The sequence below is a fragment of the Anomaloglossus baeobatrachus genome, chromosome 4, assembly GCF_048569485.1.
Source record: "Anomaloglossus baeobatrachus isolate aAnoBae1 chromosome 4, aAnoBae1.hap1, whole genome shotgun sequence".
Taxonomy (NCBI): Eukaryota; Metazoa; Chordata; class Amphibia; order Anura; family Aromobatidae; genus Anomaloglossus; species Anomaloglossus baeobatrachus.
The window spans coordinates 371,307,276-371,330,339 of NC_134356.1; the positions used below are offsets into that span (position 1 = coordinate 371,307,276).

Below are 23,064 nucleotides of genomic sequence, written 5' to 3' on the forward strand. Positions count from 1 at the left end.
CCAAAGAAAAAGAATATATATATTAATTACATGTGTGTATATATGTGTGTAATAAATTATATGCTAACTCAAAAGTCAGGAAGTGCGAACATTGCTTGGCTCCTCAAAAGTCAGTGGCACCTGTGCATTTGGCTATAGTGATTTGACCATCCCGGGTGTTTTCCACAACAACAAACATTTTATTAGCAAAGCAAATGACTAGCATGAAATACACAATGTAAAAGCATAATTAATAGTTATGGTTTTTTTTCAGACAGGCTGATATAAGTTCTTCATTCATTTTTAATGATTTAGTAACAAAAAATTGCTGTAAAAAAATGAGATTAAATATCACTAACCAGCACCATCCCAGAGCATTGTGTATAGAAGCAGAAAGTAGCCATAAAAGCAATACCTGATATGGAACAAATTACCATATTTTACCAAATAAAATTTAAGAGCGGAGTGGAATGAATGCACCAAGCAAGCCATTAATTAGAGAATGATGCACACAAGGAAGCAATCATTAAAATGATTTTGTTCTGAAGCCTAAGAGGAAGCAACAGTCAGCATGGGAAGAGCAACTGTCACTTAGGTTAAGTGACATTAACTAGCCACTATCTTCCCAACTTACCATCTTCCTTTTCCTCTCTGCAATCTGCTCCTCAGACTCCATTTCTACTTCATTGCTAACAGGTGTTTTTTCTTCTATATCATCAATAAAATCTGGCTCCTGAAAGATGGAAATGACTGCTTTATAGAAGCTCTACTGCACTACGTACTCACGGGAAACTAAGACTAAAATAGCTGCACGTCAAGTTAGTCATCAAATCGAAAACTGCTATATGGCCAATTTCATGCTAACTTGAAGTCCAAGGCAACCTCATCAAGAAGCCAGTTTACTTGTTGAAGCATTTTTCACCCAGCACTGAATATAGTTAAACGCACAATAAGATTCAAGCTAAACAGGCCTTTTGTTATTTTTGATTGCCTAATGTAATTCTACATGAGTAACTGAATATGGGCCAATCCGTATGAGTAGTACAATATGTCTGATTCATTTATTTGTAGCAGTCTGGGGTTTTTTATGGGATGTAACCTATGGAAAGGACATTGGATAATCATGCACATTACAGATTTTGTTTACTGCATCTTCTTACTAAGGAATGTCACCTCCTCACTACCTTTTTCTTGACCTTTTGCCCTATTTAAAGCTAAATTCACACATGGCAGATTTGTTGCAGGAATTTCTGTTTTATCCAACTGAAACAACTCAAATGAATGGATCTGAATTTCAGTAAGCCATTTCTCCATTATCCTGAGTAAATGAACTCAAAGTTTCCCCCTCTTTTAGAGGGTCAAACCTGTTTCATATTGCGGATCACACCATTTTGAGCCATTTGCGATCAACTTTGGAAGCTTTAATAAAAGAAAGAAGGGAATTTTGTTTACTTACCGTAAATTCCTTTTCTTCTAGCTCCTATTGGGAGACCCAGACAATTGGGTGTATAGCTTCTGCCTCCGGAGGCCACACAAAGTATTACACTTTAAAAAGTGTAACCCCTCCCCTCTGCCTATACACCCTCCCGTGGATCACGGGCTCCTCAGTTTTGGTGCAAAAGCAGGAAGGAGAAAACTTATAAATTGGTCTAGGGTAAATTCAATCCGAAGGATGTTCGGAGAACTGAAACCATGAACCAAAAGAACAATTCAACATGAACAACATGTGTACACAAAAGAACAACAGCCCGAAGGGAACAGGGGCGGGTGCTGGGTCTCCTAATAGGAGCTAGAAGAAAAGGAATTTACGGTAAACAAAATTCCCTTCTTCTTTGTCGCTCCATTGGGAGACCCAGACAATTGGAACGTCCAAAAGCAGTCCCTGGGTGGGTAAAAGAATACCTCGATAAAAAGAGCCGAAAAACGGCCCCCTCTTACAGGTGGGCAACCGCCGCCTGAAGGACTCGCCTACCTAGGCTGGCATCTGCCGAAGCATAGGCATGCACCTGATAGTGTTTCGTGAAAGTGTGCAGACTCGACCAGGAAGCCGCCTGACACACCTGCTGAGCCGTAGCCTGGTGCCGCAATGCCCAGGATGCACCCACGGCTCTGGTAGAATGGGCCTTCAGCCCTGAAGGAATCGGAAGCCCAGAAGAACGGTAGGCTTCAAGAATCTGTTCCTTGATCCACCGAGCCAAGGTTGACTTGGAAGCCTGCGACCCCTTACGCTGGCCAGCGACAAGGACAAAGAGCGCATCCGAACGGCGCAGGGGCGCCGTGCGAGAAATGTAGAGCCGGAGTGCTCTCACGAGATCTAACAAGTGCAAATCCTTTTCACATTGGTGAACTGGATGAGGGCAAAAAGAAGGTAAGGCGATATCCTGATTGAGATGAAAAGGGGATACCACCTTAGGGAGAAATTCCGGGACCGGACGCAGAACCACCTTATCCTGGTGAAACACCAGGAAGGGGGCTTTGCATGACAGCGCTGCTAGCTCAGACACTCTCCGAAGTGATGTGACTGCCACTAGGAAGGCCACCTTCTGCGAAAGGCGAGATAGAGAGACATCCCGCATCGGCTCGAAAGATGGCTTCTGGAGAGCCGTTAGCACCCTGTTAAGATCCCAGGGTTCCAGCGGACGCTTGTAAGGTGGGACTATGTGGCAAACTCCCTGCAGGAACGTGCGGACCTGCGGAAGCCTGGCTAGACGCTTTTGAAAAAACACGGAAAGCGCCGATACTTGTCCCTTGAGAGAGCCGAGAGACAAACCCTTGTCCATTCCGGATTGAAGGAAAGAAAGAAAAGTGGGTAAGGCAAACGGCCAGGGGGTAAAACCCGATCAGAGCACCAGGATAAGAAGATCCTCCAAGCCCTGTGATAGATCTTGGCGGACGTTGGTTTCCTGGCTTGTCTCATAGTGGCAATGACATCTTGAGGTAACCCTGAGGACGCTAGGAGCCAGGACTCAATGGCCACACAGTCAGGTTGAGGGCCGCAGAATTCAGATGGAAAAATGGCCCTTGAGACAGCAAGTCTGGTCGGTCTGGGAGTGCCCACGGTTGACCCACCGTGAGGTGCCACAGATCCGGGTACCACGACCTCCTCGGCCAGTCTGGAGCGACGAGGATGGCGTGGCGGCAGTCGGACCTGATCTTGCGCAACACTCTGGGCAGCAGTGCCAGAGGAGGAAATACATAAGGCAGTCGAAACTGCGACCAATCCTGAACTAATGCGTCCGCCGCCAGAGCTCTGTGATCTTGAGACCGTGCCATGAATGCCGGGACTTTGTTGTTGTGCCGAGACGCCATGAGGTCGACGTCCGGCGTTCCCCAGCGGCAACAGATCTCTTGAAACACGTCCGGGTGAAGAGACCATTCCCCTGCGTCCATGCCCTGGCGACTGAGAAAGTCTGCTTCCCAGTTTTCTACGCCCGGGATGTGAACTGCGGAGATGGTGGAGGCTGTGGCTTCCGCCCACAGCAGAATCCGCCGAACTTCTTGGAAGGCCTGACGACTGCGTGTGCCGCCCTGGTGGTTGATGTACGCGACCGCCGTGGCGTTGTCCGACTGTATGCGGATCTGTCTGCCCTCCAGCCACCGATGGAACGCCTTTAGGGCTAGATACACTGCCCTTATCTCCAGAACATTGATCTGAAGGGAGGACTCTGTCGGAGTCCAGGTTCCCTGAGCCCTGTGGTGGAGGAAGACCGCTCCCCACCCTGACAGACTCGCGTCCGTCGTGACCACAGCCCAGGATGGGGGCAGGAATGATTTTCCCTTCGACAAGGAAGTGGGAAGAAGCCACCACTGAAGAGAGGTTTTGGCTGCCAGTGAAAGAGAGACGTTCCTGTCTAGGGACGTCGACCTCCTGTCCCATTTGCGGAGAATGTCCCATTGAAGTGGACGTAGATGAAACTGCGCAAAGGGAACTGCCTCCATTGCTGCCACCATCTTCCCTAGGAAGTGCATGAGGCGCCTCAAGGGGTGTGACTGGGTCCGAAGGAGAGAGTGCACCCCTGTCTGCAGCGAACGCTGTTTGTCCAGCGGAAGCTTCACTATCGCTGAGAGAGTATGAAACTCCATCCCGAGGTAAGTCAGTGATTGGGTCGGTGTCAATTTTGACTTTGGGAAATTGATGATCCACCCGAACCTCTGGAGAGTCTCCAGAGCAATGGTCAGGCTGTGTTGACATGCCACCCGGGAGGGTGCCTTGACTAGGAGATCGTCTAAGTAAGGGATCACCGAGTGGCCCTGAGAGTGTAGGACCGCCACCACGGATGCCATGACCTTGGTGAAGACCCGTGGGGCTGTCGCCAGGCCGAAAGGCAGTGCCACAAACTGAAGGTGTTCGTCCCCGATGGCGAAACGCAGGAAGCGTTGATGCTCTGGTGCAATCGGCACATGGAGATAAGCATCCCTGATGTCGATTGAGGCTAGGAAGTCTCCTTGGGACATCGAGGCGATGACAGAACGGAGAGATTCCATCCGGAACAGTCTGGTTCTAACGTGTCTGTTGAGCAGTTTGAGGTCCAGAACGGGGCGGAATGATCCGTCCTTTTTTGGCACCACGAACAAGTTGGAGTAAAAACCGCGACCACGTTCTTGAATGGGAACGGGAATCACAACTCCTTCTGCCTTCAGAGTGTTTACCGCCTGAAAAAGTGCATCGGCTCGCTCGGGGGGCGGAGATGTTCTGAAGAAACGAGTCGGAGGACGAGAGCTGAGCTCTATCCTGTAACCGTGCGACAGAATGTCTCTCACCCATCGGTCTTGGACATGTGGCCACCAGGCGTCGCAAAAGCGGGAGAGCCTGCCACCGACCGAGGATGCGGTTTGGGGAGGCCGAACGTCATGAGGAGGCCGCCTTGGAGGCAGTGCCTCCGGCGGTTTTTTGGAGGACGTGACTTAGACCGCCATGCAGAAGAATTCCTCTGGCCCTTCTCTGACCTGTTGGACGTGGAGGATTGGGACCTGGCTGAGGGCCGAAAGGACCGAAACCTCGATTGAATTTTTCGTTGCTGAGGTCTGTTTGGTTTGGACTGGGGTAAGGACGAGTCCTTTCCCTTGGATTGTTTAAAATTTCATCCAATTGCTCGCCAAACAAACGGTCGCCAGAAAATGGCAAACCGGTTAAGAACTTCTTGGAAGCAGAGTCTGCCTTCCATTCGCGTAGCCACATGGCCCTGCGGACTGCCACCGACTTGGCGGACGCTACCGCTGTACGGCTCGCTGAGTCCAGGACGGCGTTCATGGCGTAGGACGAAAAGGCCGATGCCTGAGAAGTCAAAGACACAACTTGCGGAGCAGAGGTACGTGTGACCGCATTAATCTCAGACAGACAAGCTGAGATAGCTTGGAGTGCCCACACGGCTGCAAAGGCCGGAGCAAAAGACGCGCCTTTGGCTTCATAGATGGATTTCATCAGGAGCTCTATTTGCCTGTCAGTGGCATCCTTGAGCGACGAACCATCTGCCACTGATACTACGGATCTAGCCGCCAGTCTAGAGACTGGAGGATCCACCTTGGGACACTGAGCCCAACCCTTAACTACGTCAGGGGGGAAGGGGTAACGTGTGTCATTAAGGCGCTTAGTAAAGCGCTTGTCCGGAAATGCTCTGTGCTTCTGGACAGCATCTTTGAAGTTAGAGTGATCGAAAAACGCACTCTGTGTACGTTTGGGAAACCTAAACTGGTGTTTCTCCTGCTGTGAAGCCGACTCCTCTATAGGTGGAGTTGGGGGAGAAAGATCTAGCACATGGTTGATGGACGCTATAAGGTCATTTACTATGGCGTCCCCTTCAGGTGTATCAAGATTGAGAGCAACGTCAGGATCAGAGCCCTGAGCTGCGACCTCCGTCTCATCCTCCAGAGAGTCCTCATGCTGAGACCCCGAACAGCGTGATGAAGCCGGGGAAGGTTCCCAGCGAGCCCGCTTAGCCGGTCTGGGACTGCGGTCCGTGTCGGAGTCCTCCCCGTGGGACCTAGGTGTCACCCCAGGAGCACTCTGCTGCACCGACCGAGAGGGGCCTGGGGGCGATGAACTCACAGTGCCCGGGGCCTGTGTGACCGATCTGGACTGCAAGGCTTCTAGTATCTTAGCAGACCATCTGTCCATAGACTGAGCCATGGATTGTGAAAGCGACTCAGAGTTTCTCAGCCAAAACTGCAAACTCTGTCCCTGCCACCTGGACAGTGGAAGCCGGGGGCCGAGGGTCCCACCAGTGCCCGAGGCTCCGGCTGAGTGAGTGCCACAGGGGCCGAGCATTGCACACAGTGAGGGTAGGTGGAACCTGCAGGTAACATAGCCGCACAAGAGGTACAGGTTGCAAAATAAGCCTGTGCCTTGGCACCCTTGCTCTTTGCGGACGACATGCTGTAGTCTCCTCTGAGAGTGATCACTGAGGGTATATAGCCAAAAGCAAAACAATGCGGCCGAACAGAGAAAATGTATACAAATCTATATATATAATTGCCTTATTCTGTCTGTCTGTCTGTCTGTCTGTCTATCTGTCTGTCTGTCTGTCATGCTCCAAAATTGTGTCCTTACGGTGACACAAAGCTGATTGGCCGCTGGGCTCGCCATGGCCCCGCCCCCCCACACGGATTGGCCGCTCGCCCAGGCTGCGCCCCCACACGGATTGGCCAGCCGCTCGCCCAGGCTCCGCCCCCCCCACAGATTGGCCTCTCGCCCCGGCACCCTGCAGGCATTGGCAATTCAGCCACGCCACGCCCCGCCCCCCTCACGCAATGCACGTTAGCTCTGGCCCCACCCCCTCCCTCCCCCCGCGCATTTCTCTAACTGACACGGCTGTCACGGAGGTCAGTACGGTACTCCCTATCCCCCCCCAACCCCACCCCCCCCCCCCCCCGGCCCCCGCTCCCAAAGGGGTGGTGTGGATACTCGCATGGTTACAAGCGCTGTCACGGAGGTGAGTACTGTACTCCCTCCCCCTCCCCCGGCCCCCGCTCCCACGGCAGTGGTGGGAGTGGTGTGGATACGTTGGTAACCATGCTCGCATGGTTACAAGCCCATCAAGGTCCTGCTGCGCCGGAAGGTCCACACGCACACACACAAACATACACACACATCAGATCACACTCACACTCACTCTCATACACACCTCACACACACCTCACATCGCATCCACATACTCACGACATCCTGGGATATCGCTTGCTTCTCGGCGGCGAAAATGTGCTGTTGTGATCTTCCAGGACCTGACGGAGGATCACATGGCCAGAAGCATGTGATATCCCCGGATGTTGTGAGTATGAGCGCGTAAGTGCGATATCGTCAGTGTCTGTGTGTGTGAGTGGATGCGATCGGGTGTGTGTGAGTGGATGCGATCGGGTGTGTGTGAGTGGATGCGATCGCGTGTGTGTGAGTGGATGCGATCGGGTGTGTGTGTGAGTGGATGCGATCGGGTGTGTGTGTGAGTGGATGCGATCGGGTGTGTGTGTGAGTAGATGCGATCGGGTGTGTGTGTGAGTGGATGCGATCGGGTGTGTGTGTGAGTGCATGCGATCGGGTGTGTGAGTGTCGGCAGAGGAGCAGGGCGTGCTGGAGGAGGCTGGGAGCAGAGAGGCTGATCATGGGGAAGAGGGAAATGCTGATGCTGAAGGAGGCTGGGATGGGAAAGCTGGGAAGAAGGAGGCTGGGAGGAGAGAGGCTGATCCTAGGGAAGGCTGGGGAGAAGAGGCTGATGCTGAGGGAGGCTGGAAGGAGAGAGGCTGATGCTGAGGGAGGCTGGGACGAGGGAGGCTGATGCTTAGGGAAGCTGATGCTGGAGGAGGCTGGAAGAACAGAGGCTGATGCTGGTGGAGGCTGATGCTTGGAGAGGCTGATGCTGGGGGAGACTGGGACAGGAAGGCTGATGCTGAGGGAGGCTGGGAGGGGGAGGCTGGGAGGAAGGAAGCTGGGAGGAGAGAGGCTGATCCTTGGGAAGGCTGGGAAAGGGAGGCTGATGCTGAGGGAGGCTGGAAGGAGAGAGCCTGATGCTAGGGACAGAGACGCTGATGCTGGGAGGAGAGAGGCTGATGCTGCGGGCAGAGAGGCTGATGATGCGGGTAGAGAGGCTGATGCTGGCGCAGCATGGCGGATGGAGCACGTTTGGTAATGCGCAGCATGGCGGATGGAGCACGTTTGGGAGTGCGCAGCATGGCGGATGGAGTACGTTTGGGAGTGCGCAGCATGGCGGATGGAGCACGTTTGGGAGTGCGCAGCATGGCGGATGGAGCACGTTTGGGAGTGCGCAGCATGGCGGATAGAGCACGTTTGGGAGTGCGCAGCATGGCGGATGGAGCACGTTTGGAAGTGCGCAGCATGGATGATGGAGCACGATGGGGGGTGCGCAGCATAGGGGATAGAGCACGATGGGGAGTGCGCTGCATGGGGCATGGAGCACGATAGGGAGTGTGGAGCACGATGGAGAGTGCACACCTCTCCCCAACACACACACACGCGCGCGCGCGCACTGCACAACACACCACACACACACACTGGAAACCACAAACAACTGCCCTACACAGACACCCACACACAGACAACGCTGCACACACAAATATACGCACATACCGCACATATATATAACAAAAATCATACATGAACTACACAATACGTAAATTCTAGAATACCCGATGCGTAGAATCGGGCCACCTTCTAGTATTATATATATATATATATATATATATATATATATATATATATATATATATATATATATACAAATATTATATATATATATATATATATATATATATATATATATATATATATATATATATATATATATATATATATATATATATATATATATATATATATATATATATATATATATATATATTATATATATATTATATATATATATATATTATATATATATATACATATACATATATACACACTTCGGCACCCAAGGGGGGCCAGCACCGGGTATGCTCCAGCCCTCACTGCCGACGTCCAGTCGACCGTCCCGCCCTTACCCCTGACTGGCAGGCCCGGGGGCGGGAGTTATGGTACTAGGCCGCAGAAGCCGGGGACTAAATTTAATAACGCGGCCGGCAAACAGGCGCGGTCGGCGCGGTAGTCCCGGTCGTCACAGAAAAACAGCAGCCGCTGCAGCGTCTGTAACACAGGCGCTCCATGCGCCGTCCCCAAGGGGACACAGAGTACCTTATAGATGCAGGGCCTGTCCCTGATCATACTCAGTCTCCTGTCCGTCAGATTCCCCCAGGGGCTGCGGAGGGAGCCCGGTCCCAGTGAATGGTGACCGGTTAGGATCCCACTTCTCCCAGAGCCTCTAAGGGATGGGGAAGGAAAAACGGCATGTGGCTCCAGCCTTTGTACCCGCAATGGGTACCTCAACCTTAACAGCACCGCCGACTTAGTGGGGTGAGAAGGGAGCATGCCGGGGGCCCTGTTAGGGCCCTCTTTTCTTCCATCCGATACAATCAGCAGCTGCTGCTGACTAAAATGGGAGCTTGAGTGAATGTGTGCCTCCTTCAACACAAAGCATAAAACTGAGGAGCCCGTGATGCACGGGAGGGTGTATAGGCAGAGGGGAGGGGTTACACTTTTTAAAGTGTAATACTTTGTGTGGCCTCCGGAGGCAGAAGCTATACACCCAATTGTCTGGGTCTCCCAATGGAGCGAAAAAGAAATGATACTTTCTCCTGGAAAACGTACTGATTTAACATTAATATAAAGTTGGTTTCAAAGTTTTTGTCAAATTTAGTGACAAAAGCTTTGACTGTTTAGGATAGGGTGACAGACGTGGGTTCTCTCCTGTCCCAGTATTTTTACATCTGTGTGAGACTTCCTTCCAACAGGTGTTTTTTGCATGTGAAGCATGTATACACAAGTAATGTCTGTACAGTTATCTTACTGTATGGTCCATGTAGTTCTGGAATATGGATTCACATGTGCTACTGAACATAAGGATAAGGAAGTTAGAAGCCACAACAATTACTCCTATAACTGTCTTCTCTTCAGTGTTGTGGCTGTATGGGAATGTAGAAGGAGATTAACCCTTTACAAGAAACTAATCTTGAAGATTCACCCTTTAGAAGCAGCTGCATCATCCATTATTAGCTGGGTGACGTATTACATATTCGCAGAGATATATTATATTCAGCATGATTTGAAGTTCAGGCTTCTGGTGAGAAGTAAGGAAACATTTTGCCAATTTGCGCTTTGCTGCTCACAGGGATGTCTGTCTGTACATGTCCCCTCTGAATTGTAAAGAGCTGCGGAATATCTTGATGCTATATAAAAATTATTATTACTAATTGGGGAATCAGTTCTCTATTCACATTCTATGAAATGACAAGTAGAAAAAAAAATCCACACCCTCCCAATTGGTATCGTCGGGGGAAGGGGGGGGTTAATCTCCGAACTGAGAGCCCAGTCTGACAGTGATTGTAAAACATCATGTTTTGTGTGTCTAACACTCAGGGAAATCATCTGATTTGCAAATGACATTTGAGAAAAGTTTTAAAACGAAAGAAGGGAATTTTGTTTACTTACCGTAAATTCCTTTTCTTCTAGCTCCTATTGGGAGACCCAGACAATTGGGTGTATAGCTTCTGCCTCCGGAGGCCACACAAAGTTATTACACTTTAAAAAGTGTAACCCCTCCCCTCTGCCTATACACCCTCCCGTGCATCACGGGCCCATCAGTTTTGGTGCCAAAGCAGGAAGGAGGAAACTTATAAATTGGTCTAAGGTAAATTCAATCCGAAGGATATTCGGAGAACTGAAACCATGAACCAAAGAACAATTGAACATGAACAACATGTGTACACAAAAGAACAACAGCCCGAAGGGAACAGGGGCGGGAGCTGGGTCTCCCAATAGGAGCTAGAAGAAAAGGAATTTACGGTAAGTAAACAAAATTCCCTTCTTCTTTGTCGCTCCATTGGGAGACCCAGACAATTGGGATGTCCAAAAGCAATCCCTGGGTGGGTAAAAGAATACCTCGATAAAAAAGAGCCGAAACAACGGTCCCTTCTTACAGGTGGGCCACTGCCGCCTGAAGGACTTGCCTACCTAGGCTGGCGTCTGCCGAAGCATAGGCATGCACCTGATAGTGTTTTGTAAAAGTGTGCAGACTCGACCAGGTAGCTGCCTGACACACCTGCTGAGCCGTAGCCTGGTGCCGCAATGCCCAGGACGCACCTACAGCTCTGGTAGAATGGGCTTTCAGCCCTGAAGGAATCGGAAGCCCAGACGAACGGTAGGCTTCAAGAATCGGTTCCTTGATCCACCTAGCCAAGGTTGACTTGGAAGCTTGCGACCCCTTACGCTGTCCAGCGACAAGGACAAAGAGCGCATCAGAACGGCGCAAGGGCGCCGTGCGTGAAATGTAGAGCCTGAGTGCTGTCACAAGATCTAACAAGTGCAAATCCTTTTCACATTGGTGAACTGGAGGAGGGCAAAAAGAAGGTAAGGCGATATCCTGATTGAGATGAAAAGGGGATACCACCTTAGGGAGAAATTCCGGGACCGGACGCAGAACCACCTTATCCTGGTGAAACACCAGGAAGGGGGCTTTGCATGACAGCGCTGCTAGCTCAGACACTCTCCGAAGTGATGTGACTGCCACTAGGAAGGCCACCTTCTGCGAAAGGCGAGATAGAGAGACATCCCGCATCGGCTCGAAAGATGGCTTCTGAAGAGCCGTCAGCACCCTGTTAAGATCCCAGGGTTCTAGCGGACGCTTGTAAGGTGGGACTATGTGGCAAACTCCCTGCAGGAACGTACGGACCTGCGGAAGCCTGGCTAGACGCTTTTGAAAAAACACGGAACGCGCCGATACTTGTCCCTTGAGAGAGCCGAGAGACAAGCCCTTGTCCAATCCGGATTGAAGGAAAGAAAGAAAAGTGGGCAAGGCAAACGGCCAGGGAGTGAAACCCTGATCAGAGCACCAGGATAAGAAGATCCTCCAAGTCCTGTGGTAGATCTTGGCGGACGTTGGTTTCCTGGCCTGTCTCATGGTGGCAATGACCTCTTGAGATAACCCTGATGACGCTAGGAGCCAGGACTCAATGGCCACACAGTCAGGTTGAGGGCCGCGGAATTCAGATGGAAAAATGGCCCTTGAGACAGCAAGTCTGGTCGGTCTGGGAGTGCCCACGGTTGACCCACCGTGAGGTGCCACAGATCCGGGTACCACGATCTCCTCGGCCAGTCTGGAGCGACGAGGATGGCGCGACTGCAGTCGGACCTGATCTTGCGTAATACTCTGGGCAGCAGTGCCAGAGGAGGAAATACATAAGGCAGTTGAAACTGCGACCAGTCCTGAACTAACGCGTCTGCCGCCAGAGCTCTGTGATCCTTGGACCGAGCCATGAATGCCGGGACTTTGTTGTTGTGCCGAGACGCCATTAGATCGACGTCCGGCGTTCCCCAGCGGCAACAGATCTCCCGAAACACGTCCGGGTGAAGAGACCATTCCCCTGCATCCATGCCCTGGCGACTGAGAAAGTCTGCTTCCCAGTTTTCTACGCCCGGGATGTGAACTGCGGAGATGGTGGAGGCTGTGGCTTCCGCCCACAGCAGAATCCGCTGAACTTCTCGGAAGGCTTGAAGACTGCGAGTGCCGCCCTGGTGGTTGATGTACGCAACCGCCGTGGCGTTGTCCGACTGTATTCGGATCTGCCGTCCCTCCAGCCACCGCTGGAACGCCTTTAGGGCCAGATACACTGCCCTTATCTCCAGAACGTTGATCTGAAGGGAGGACTCTGTCGGAGTCCAGGTTCCCTGAGCCCTGTGGTGGAGGAAGACCGCTCCCCACCCTGACAGACTCGCGTCCGTCGTGACCACAGCCCAGGATGGGGGCAAGAAGGATTTTCCTTTTGACAAGGAAGTGGGAAGAAGCCACCACTGAAGAGAGGTCTTGGCTGTCCGTGACAGCGAAACGTTCCTGTCTAGGGACGTCGGCTTCTTGTCCCATTTGCGGAGGATATCCCATTGAAGTGGACGCAGATGAAACTGCGCAAAGGGAACTGCCTCCATTGCTGCCACCATCTTCCCTAAGAAGTGCATGAGGCGCCTCAAGGGGTGTGACTGACCCCGAAGAAGAGATTGTACCCCTGTCTGTAGTGAACGCTGTTTGTCCAGCGGGAGCTTCACTATCGCTGAAAGGGTATGAAACTCCATCCCGAGGTAAGTCAGCGATTGGGTCGGTGTCAAATTTGACTTTGGGAAATTGATGATCCACCCGAACCTCTGGAGAGTCTCCAGAGTGACGGGTCAGGCTGTGTTGGCATGCCACCCTGGAGGGTGCCTTGACTAGAAGATCGTCTAAGTAAGGGATCACCGAGTGGCCCTGAGAGTGTAAGACCGCCACCACTGCTGCCATGACCTTGGTGAAGACCCGTGGGGCTGTCGCCAGGCCGAAAGGCAGTGCCACGAACTGAAGGTGTTCGTCCCCGATGGCGAAACGCAGGAAGCGGTGATGCTCGGGAGCGATTGGCACATGGAGATAAGCATCTTTGATGTCGACTGATGCTAGGAAGTCTCCTTGTGACATCGAGGCGATGACAGAGCAGAGAGATTCCATCCGAAACCTTCTGATGCTCACATGCTTGTTGAGCAGCTTGAGGTCTAGAACGGGACGGAATGATCCGTCCTTTTTTGGCACCACGAACAAGTTGGAGTAGAATCCGTGACCATGTTCCTGAGGTGGAACGGGAATCACCACTCCTTCTGCCTTCAGAGTGTTTACCGCCTGAAAAAGTGCATCGGCTCGCTCGGGGGGCGGAGATGTTCTGAAGAAACGAGTCGGAGGACGAGACCTGAGCTCTATCTTGTAACCGTGAGACAGAATGTCTCTCACCCATCGGTCTTGGACATGTGGCCACCAGGCGTCGCAAAAGCGGAAGAGCCTGCCACCGACCGAGGATGGGGTTTGTAGAGACCGAAAGTCATGAGGAGGCCGCCTTGGGGGCGGTTCCTCCGGCGGTCTTTTTAGGACGTGACTTAGACCGCCATGCCGAAGAGTTGCTCTGACCCTTCTGTGACCTGTTGGACGTGGAGGATTGGGACCTGGCTGAGGACCGAAAGGACCGAAACCTCGATTGAATCTTTCGCTGCTGAGGTCTGTTCGGTTTAGACTGGGGTAAGGACGAGTCCTTTCCCTTGGATTGCTTGATAATTTCGTCCAATTGCTCGCCAAACAAGCGGTCGCCGGAAAATGGCAAACCGGTTAAGAACTTCTTGGAAGCAGAGTCTGCCTTCCATTCGCGTAGCCACATGGCCCTGCGGACTGCCACCGAATTGGCGGATGCTACCGCTGTACGGCTCACCGAGTCGAGGACCGCGTTCATGGCGTAGGACGAAAAAGCTGTACGGCTCACCGTGTCGAGGACCGCGTTCATGGCGTAGGACGAAAAAGCCGACGCCTGAGAAGTCAAAGACACGACCTGCGGAGTAGCGGTGCGTGTGACTGCCTTAATCTCAGACAAACAAGCTGAGATAGCTTGGAGCGCCCACACGGCTGCAAATGCTGGAGCAAAAGACGCACCTATGGCTTCATAGATGGATTTCATCAGGAGCTCTATTTGCCTGTCAGTGGCATCTTTGAGCGATGAGCCATCTGCCACTGATACCACGGATCTAGCCGCCAGCCTAGAGACTGGAGGATCCACCTTGGGACACTGAGCCCAACCCTTAACTACATCAGGTGGGAAGGGGTAACGTGTGTCATTAAGGCGCTTAGTAAAGCGCTTGTCCGGATATGCTCTGTGCTTCCGGACAGCATCCCTGAAGTTAGAGTGATCGAAAAAAGCACTCCTTGTACGTTTGGGAAACCTAAACTGGTGTTTCTCCTGTTGTGAAGCTGACTCCTCAACAGGTGGAGTTGGAGGAGGAAGTTCTAGCACCTGGTTAATGGACGCTATAAGGTCATTTACAATGGCGTCTCCTTCAGGTGTATCAAGATTGAGAGCACCGTCCGGATCAGAGCCCTGAGCTGCAACGTCCGCCTCATCCTCCAGAGAGTCCTCATGCTGAGACCCTGAGCAGCGTGATGAAGTGGATGAAGGTCCCCAGCGAGCCCGCTTAGACGGTCTGTGACTACAGTCCGAGTCGGAGTCCTCTCCGTGGGACCTGTGTGTCACCTCAGGAGCAGTTTGCTGCTCTAACCGAGGGGGGCCTGGGGTCAATGATTCAACCGTGCCCGGGGCCTGTGTTACCGGTCTGGACTGCAAAGCTTCAAGTATTTTAGCAGACCATTTGTCCATAGACTGAGCCATGGATTGTGAAAGGGAGTCAGAAAGTTTCTCAGCCAACACTGCAAACTCTGTCCCTGCCACCTGGACAGTAACTGCCGGTGGTTCTACCTGAGCCGAGGGTCCCACCAGTGCCTGAGGCTCCGGCTGAGTGAGTGTCACAGGGGCCGAGCATTGCACACAATGAGGGTAGGTGGAACCTGCAGGTAACATGGCCGCACAAGAGGTACAAGTTGCAAAATAAGCCTGTGCCTTGGCACCCTTGCTTTTTGCAGACGACATGCTGTTATCTCCTCTTAGCAAACAGTGAGGGTATATAGCTAAGCAAATACTGCAGCTGAGCAGAGCAAATGTATACCCAATATGGATGGATATATATATATATATATATATATATATATATATATACACACTGCGGCACCCAGGGGGGCCAGCACCTGTAACAGGTGCGGCTTACCGACCGCGCACAGCGGTTGTGTGTCCACCAGATTCCCTGCCTGGGCCTCCCAGCGTTATGAGCGCTTTCAGAAGTTCTCCTCCAGCAGCAGCGATGTAATAATGGCTGCCAGCGTTCTGTGAGGAGGGAGCCGTGGGCGTGCCTTAAAAAGTGCGGGAATCTGGTGCCCCACGGTGCTCAGTGAGGGGGGAGGAGGATACTAAGTATGCTCCAGCCCTCACCGCTGACGTTAAGTCTAGCGTCCCGCCCTTGCCCCTGACTGGCAGGCCCGGGGGCGGGAATATGCGGTACTAGGCCGCAAAAGCCGGGGACTCGAGTTATAAGCGCGGCCGGCAAACAGGCACGGTCGGCGCGGTAGTCCCGGCGGCCCCAAACACAGCGCAGCTGCTGCAGTGTCCGATCCACAGGCGCTCTACGCGCCGTCCCCAAGGGGACACAGAGTACCTCAAAGAAGCAGGGCCTGTCCCTGATGACATCCAGACTCCTGTCCGTCAGGATCCCACAGGGGCTGCGGAGGGAGCCCGGTCCCAGTGCCTGGTGACCGGCTAGGATCCCACTTCTCCCAGATCCCCTAAGGGATGGGGAAGGAAAACGGCATGTGGCTCCAGCCTGTGTACCCGCAATGGGTACCTCAACCTTAACAAAACCGCCGACCCAAGTGGGGTGAGAAGGGAGCATGCCGGGGGCCCTGTGAGGGGCCCTCTTTTCTTCCATCCGATAAAGTCAGCAGCTGCTGCTGACTAAAATGTGGAGCTTGCGTGAATGTGTGCCTCCTTCAAAACACAAAAAATAAAACTGATGGGCCCGTGATGCACGGGAGGGTGTATAGCAGAGGGGAGGGGTTACACTTTTTAAAGTGTAATAACTTTGTGTGGCCTCCGGAGGCAGAAGCTATACACCCAATTGTCTGGGTCTCCCAATGGAGCGACAAAGAAAAACGGATAGTAGCCAAGATTAGAACACATAGTTCCTCTTTAAAAAGCGGCCAGAAAGAGGGGTGTTAAAGATTATCTGTAAAAAGGTGAAAAGTGGTCACTTTTTTACTATTTTATTCTTGCTGTTCCCTTGAGTATTCGGTTTTGGTAGTTTGTTTTAAAAAAAATAAATAAAAAAAAAAAATTCTGCCAAACTGTTCCAGAAATATGGGCTTATCTGGTGATATTTGGTCGCAATGTTTAATTTTAATCTATCAATGTGGTATTCCTCACAAGGTAAAAATGCAGAGCAGATTAACCCCTTCACGACCTTGGACGGATCTATCCGTCATGGAGCGTGGCAGGTTAAGCCCCGCCCCCTGCCGCGGGCAGGCGGCGGCGGTCGGCACACATATCAGCTGTTTTCAACAGCTTACATGTGTGCCTGCATGTTGCGAGTGGAATCGCTTCCACTCGCAACATTTAACCCCTTAAATCTCATCTATATGCGCGCGGCAATGATTTTTACTTACCGCCACCCCCACCGGAAGTCACGTGAGTGATCACGTGACTTTCGGTGGTTGCCATCGTAGCACAGGGTCATGTGATGACGCCTGCAGCTATGATGTTTCACTTTCGTTTTCCCTCGGCTCGGAGCAGAGGGAAACAGGAAGTGACTGTATCTCCTGTTTACAGCTGTATAGCTGTGATCAGCAGATAGATAAGAGCGATCGGATTGCTGATCGCTATAGCCCCCTAGGGGGACTAGTAAAATAAAAAAAAAGTAAAAAAAAGTTTTAAAAAATAAAAAAATTAAAAAAAAAAAACCTAAAAGTTCAAATCACCCCCCTTTGAAATCACCACCCCATTGAAAATTAAAGGGTTAAAAAAATAAATATACACATATTTGGTATCGCCGCGTTCAGAAATGCCCGATCAAAATATAGAATCAATTAATCTGATTGGTAAACGGCGTAGTAGCAAAAAAATTCCAAACGCCAAAATTACGTTTTTTGGGTCGCCGCATGTTTTACGCAAAATGCAATAACAGGCAATCAAAACGTAGCATCTGCGCAAAAATGGTACCATTAAAAATGTTAGCTTAAGACGCAAAAAATAAGCAGTCACTGAGCCATAGATCACGAAAAATGAAAACGCTACGTGTTTCGAAAAATGGCGCAAAACGTGCGCCACTTTTATTGGACAAACTTGTGAATTTTTTTTAACCCCTTAGATACAAGTAAACCTATACATGTTTTTTGTCTACAAACTCGCATCGACCTGAGGCATCACATAGATACATCAGTTTTACCATATAGTGAACACTGTGAATAAAACATCCCAAAAACTATTGTAAGATCACACTTTTTTTGAAGTTTTTCCACACTTGGAATTTTTTTTGCTGTTTTCCAGTACACTATATGGTAAAACCTATGGTTTGATTTAAAAGTACAACTCGTCCCGCAAAAAATAAGCCCTCATATGGCAAGATTGACAGAAAAATAAAAAAGTTAAGTCTCTCAGAAGAAAAAAAGCAAAAAACAAAAACGCAAAATGCCCGGGGGCTGAAGGGGTTAAAGACATGTCACCAAAGAATCCTGTGAGTAACACCCCATTCATAAAGCATACACCCATGGTCCTGTGTCCCCCAATAAGGCAAGAGAGAAATTAAAAATACACCAAAAAATTAGCAAATCAAAAATCAACAGAATATGCCAGAGAACAGAGGGAATAAAATAAGCAAAGACTAGTCACTTTTGACCTGATAAAGGGTTCTCTTTAAAACTGCTTTATATGAGAGCATTGAAGAAAATATACACATTTTTCTAAAGCACCTTATAGGAACATTGAGTTCTTGGTCTTAAAAAAAACCAAAAAAAACCCCTATAAAACATTAACCAAGAGTGACTGTGGTTGTCAAGCATGTGCACAACCACTCTATTCAGAGTCTGTGCTAATTGAAACCCTGCAGATTTAGAATTCTGAAAGATAAAGCAGAGACTGGCAGATCCAGACAGTCCACCTATTACAAAGGCCATTGTTCTTGGGGTATTTTATTCATCATGTTCACTATATGGTAAAACTGACATATTGGTACTGTAACTCAGGTCAGTACACGTTTGTAGATACCAAACGTGTATAGCTTTACTTTTATCTAAATGGTGAAAAAAAATTCAAAAGGTTGTCGTCCCCTCCAACAAAAAAAAGTTGCGCTTTTGGCATCATTTTCTGTGACCCGTAGTGTTCTAATTTTTCGGGATCTGGGGATGAGTGGCAGCTTATATTTTGGGTCTCGAGCTGACGTTTTTAAGGATACCATATTTGCGTAGTTACGATGTTTTAATCACCTGCTATTGCATTTTAATGCAATGTTGCAGTGACCCAAAACATTTCATTTTGGCGTTTGGAATTTTTTGGACGCTAAGCCGTGTACCAATCAGATTAATTTGTTTTATCTCATGATAGACAGGGCGTTTTTGAATGCGGTGATACCAAATGTGTGTATATTATTTTAATTTTTGAATTGTTTAATTTTCAATGGGGCGAATGGAGGCGATTTGAACTTTTAGGGTTTTTGTTTGTTGTACTAGTCCTCCTAGGGGACTTTGTGGATCAGCAGTCTGATTGCCTGTGTATTTCTGATAATCAGAGCATCAATCGCTCTGATCAGCAAAAATACACTGACCCTTTAAGAGCCATTGCTCTGTCGGCTCTTAGTGGAATTACGTCAGGATAGCGAAAGGGTTCGTCACATGACTCCCTCGCTACCATGGCAACCATCGGCTCCCCGCGATTATGTTGCGGCAGAGAACGGCGAGATCTCCGCCGCGGCCATTTAAAATTGTGCTATCACATATTGACAGCGCAATCTAAGTGGCATGCAGGTTGCAGATCCACCCGTGCCTGTTAGCCCCACATGTCTGCTGATTTGATCAGCAGACAGTGCGGGGATCACTGTCGGCTTACCGCAGCAGCCAGCGGATTATCGTGACACTAACACTGTTAACGCCTTCACAACCCAGCGATTTTCTGTTTTCGCATTTTTCTCTTTCTTCTAAAAGCCATAACTTTTTTATTTTACCCTCAATATAGCCATATGAGGGCTTGTTTTATTGCGGGAGGAGTTGTACTTTTAAAGGACACCAATCATATTCTGCCACATATTGTACTTGCAAACAGGGAAAAAAATCCAAGTGCGGTGAAATTGCAAAGCAAAAAAAAAGGTGCATACCATGTTCACTCTATGGTAAAACTGACCTGGCATTATGATTGCCCAGTTCTGTATGAGTTTGTAAGATACCAAATATGCATAGTTTATTTTTATTTAGGTGGTGAAAAAAAAAATAAATCAGAAGTTTGCAAGTTTGTCACAAAAAAACCCCCAACAAATTGTGCTTTTGTTGAGCCCACACTAAAGGGGGACACATGACCTATGATGCACCTGTAGCCACTGAGCTCCATTCTTGTCGCCAGCGCTGCAGGTAAGAATGAGAGCAGCAAAAAGAAACGCAGCGCTGGACCATGGGATGGTGAGTAAAACAAAACGGCAGCCAGGGTAAAGAGGTTTTCTGAAACCAGAAAATCATTTTAAGATTATATAGTAGTTTAAAAACAGCAAGTTAAATGCTGGAAGTGCCTTCTGGGAGACATTTTATTTTTAAATATCTAATTCTATAGCTGGTGATACAAACAAAAAGAAAAAAGAGTAACTGTCTTTGTTAATGAGGTAATATGGCAGCTATTGAGCAACAGGTCATTTTTGTAGAATAGTTTATAGAAATCAACAGCAGGGGATTTCCTCCACAATGGGTGTAGTGTATAAAATTCTACACAATATGTACATTTTGCTTTTGAAGGCAATCAATCAATACATGATGCGGACTAAAAAGAAGGGAATTTTGTTTACTTACCGTGAATTCCTTTTCTTCTAGCTCCAATTGGGAGACCCAGACAGTGGGTGTATAGCTACTGCCTCTGGAGGCCGCACAAAGAACTACACTTAAAAGTGTAAGGCCCCTCCCCTTCTGGCTATACACCCTCCCGTAGGAGTACGGATTCCTCAGTTTTAGTACCAAAGCAAGGAGGAGGAAAGCCAATAACAGTTTCAAAAACAAATTCAATCCGATAACAAGATCGGAGAACTTAAGAAACAACATGAACAACATGTGCACCCGAAAAACGAAACCCTAAGAACAAATAGGGCGGGTGCTGGGTCTCCCAATTGGAGCTAGAAGAAAAGGAATTTACGGTAAGTAAACAAAATTCCCTTCTTCTTTTTCGCTCCTAATTGGGAGACCCAGACAGTGGGACGTCCAAAAGCAGTCCCTGGGTGGGTAAAAAGATACCACATGAACGGGCTGTCAGACAGCCTCTTCCTACAGGTGGGCCACCGCCGCCTGAAGGACCTGTCTACCTAGGCTGGCATCTGCCGAAGCGTAGGTATGCACTTGATAGTGTTTGGTAAACGTGTGCAGACTCGACCAGGTAGCCGCCTGGCACACTTGCTAAGCCGTAGCCTGATGCCGCAATGCCCAGGACGCACCCACGGCTCTGGTAGAATGGGCCTTCAGTCCAGATGGAATCGGAAGCCCAGCAGAACGGTATGTGTGAAGAATTGGTTCCTTGATCCACCGCGCAAGGGTGGATTTGGAAGCTTGCGATCCCTTATGCTGACCAGCGACTAGGACAAAGAGCGCATCAGAACGGCGTAGAGGCGCCGTGCGAGAAATGTAAATCCTGAGTGCTCTCACCAGGTCCAACAGATGTAAACCCTTTTCAAATTGGTGAACTGGATGCGGACACAAAGATGGCAAAGTGATATCCTGATTGAGATGAAAGGAAGAAACCACCTTGGGAGAAAACACCGGAATTGGACGCAGTACTACCTTGTCTTGGTGAAACACCAGGAAGGGAGATTTGCAAGATAACGCCGCTAGCTCGGACACTCTTCGAAGAGACGTGACCGCCACAAGAAAAACTACTTTTTGTGAAAGCCGAGAAAGGGAAACCTCTTTCAACGGCTCGAAAGGCGGCTTCTGGAGAGCAATGAGAACCTTGTTCAGATCCCAGGGTTCCAATGGCCGTTTGTAAGGAGGAACGATATGACAAACTCCTTGGAGAAAAGTGCGTACTTTAGAAAGCCGTGCCAAGCGCTTCTGAAAGAATACGGATAGCGCGGAGACTTGACCCTTAAGCGAGCTAAGCGACAAACCTTTTTCCAACCCAGACTGCAGGAAGGAAAGAAAAATTGGCAATGCAAATGGCCAGGGAGAAAACCCTTGAGCCAAGCACCACGCTAAGAATATCTTCCACGTCCTGTGATAGATCTTAGCTGAGGATGGTTTTCTAGCCTGTCTCATTGTGGCAACAACTTCATGAGATAAACCTGAGGCCGCTAGGATCCAGGACTCAATGGCCACACAGTCAGGTTCAGGGCCGCAGAATTCAGATGGAAAAACGGCCCTTGAGACAGCAAATCTGGACGGTTTGGTAGTGTCCACGGTTGGCCTACCGTGAGATGCCACAGATCCGGGTACCACGACCTTCTTGGCCAATCTGGAGCGACGAGTATGGCTCGATGGCAGTCGGACTTGATTTTCCGGAGAACTCTGGGTAACAACGCTAGAGGTGGGAACACATAGGGGAGTCGGAATTGCGACCAATCCTGAACCAAGGCGTCTGCCGCCAGCGCTCGGTGATCGTGAGACCGTGCCATGAAAACTGGGACCTTGTTGTTGTGCCGTGACGCCATCAGATCGACGTCCGGCGTCCCCCAGCGGCAACAGATCTGTTGAAACACGTCCGGGTGAAGGGACCATTCTCCTGCGTCCATGCCCTGGCGACTGAGAAAGTCTGCTTCCCAGTTTTCCACGCCTGGGATGTGAACTGCGGATATGGTGGACGCTCTGCTTTCCACCCACGTCAAAATCCGCTGGATTTCTTGAAAAGCTTGGCGACTGCGTGTTCCCCCTTGGTGGTTGATGTACGCCACCGCCGTGGAATTGTCCGACTGAATCCGAATCTGCGTGCCTTCCAGCCATTGTTGGAAGGCTCGCAGGGCAAGATAGATTGCTCTGATTTCCAGAACATTGATCTGCAGGGTGGACTCTTCCTGAGTCCACGTCCCCTGAGCCCTGTGGTGGAGAAACACCGCTCCCCACCCTGATAGGCTCGCATCCGTCGTGACCACTGCCCAGGACGGGGGAAGGAACGACTTTCCCTGTGACAATGAGGTGGGGAGAAGCCACCAACGCAGAGAGTCCTTGGCAGTTTGAGAGAGGGAGACAGTCCTGTCGAGGGACGTCGATTTCCCATCCCATTGGCGTAGAATGTCCCATTGTAGAGGGCGCAGATGAAACTGCGCGAACGGGACTGCCTCCATTGCTGCTACCATCTTTCCTAGGAAATGCATGAGGCGCCTCAGTGAGTGCGACTGGCTCTGAAGGAGAGATTGCACTCCAGTCCGTAGCGAGCACTGCT

The 23,064-nt window shown here is 50.0% G+C and overlaps 1 protein-coding gene across 5 annotated transcripts in view; it reads right to left on the minus strand.

Moving 5' to 3' along the window:
• Nucleotides 1-23,064, minus strand: part of KMT2E (lysine methyltransferase 2E (inactive)) — a 209,506-nt gene that overhangs the window by 49,803 nt on the left and 136,639 nt on the right. For 4 of the 5 annotated variants that reach the window (XM_075345177.1, XM_075345175.1, XM_075345174.1 and 1 more), the window contains one exon: nt 614-712. The exons of the other annotated variant lie outside the window; for it this stretch is intronic. In XM_075345177.1, the coding sequence (XP_075201292.1) occupies nt 614-712 (99 nt within the window). The remainder of the gene's footprint in view (nt 1-613; nt 713-23,064) is intronic. 5 annotated transcript variants of the gene reach the window in all.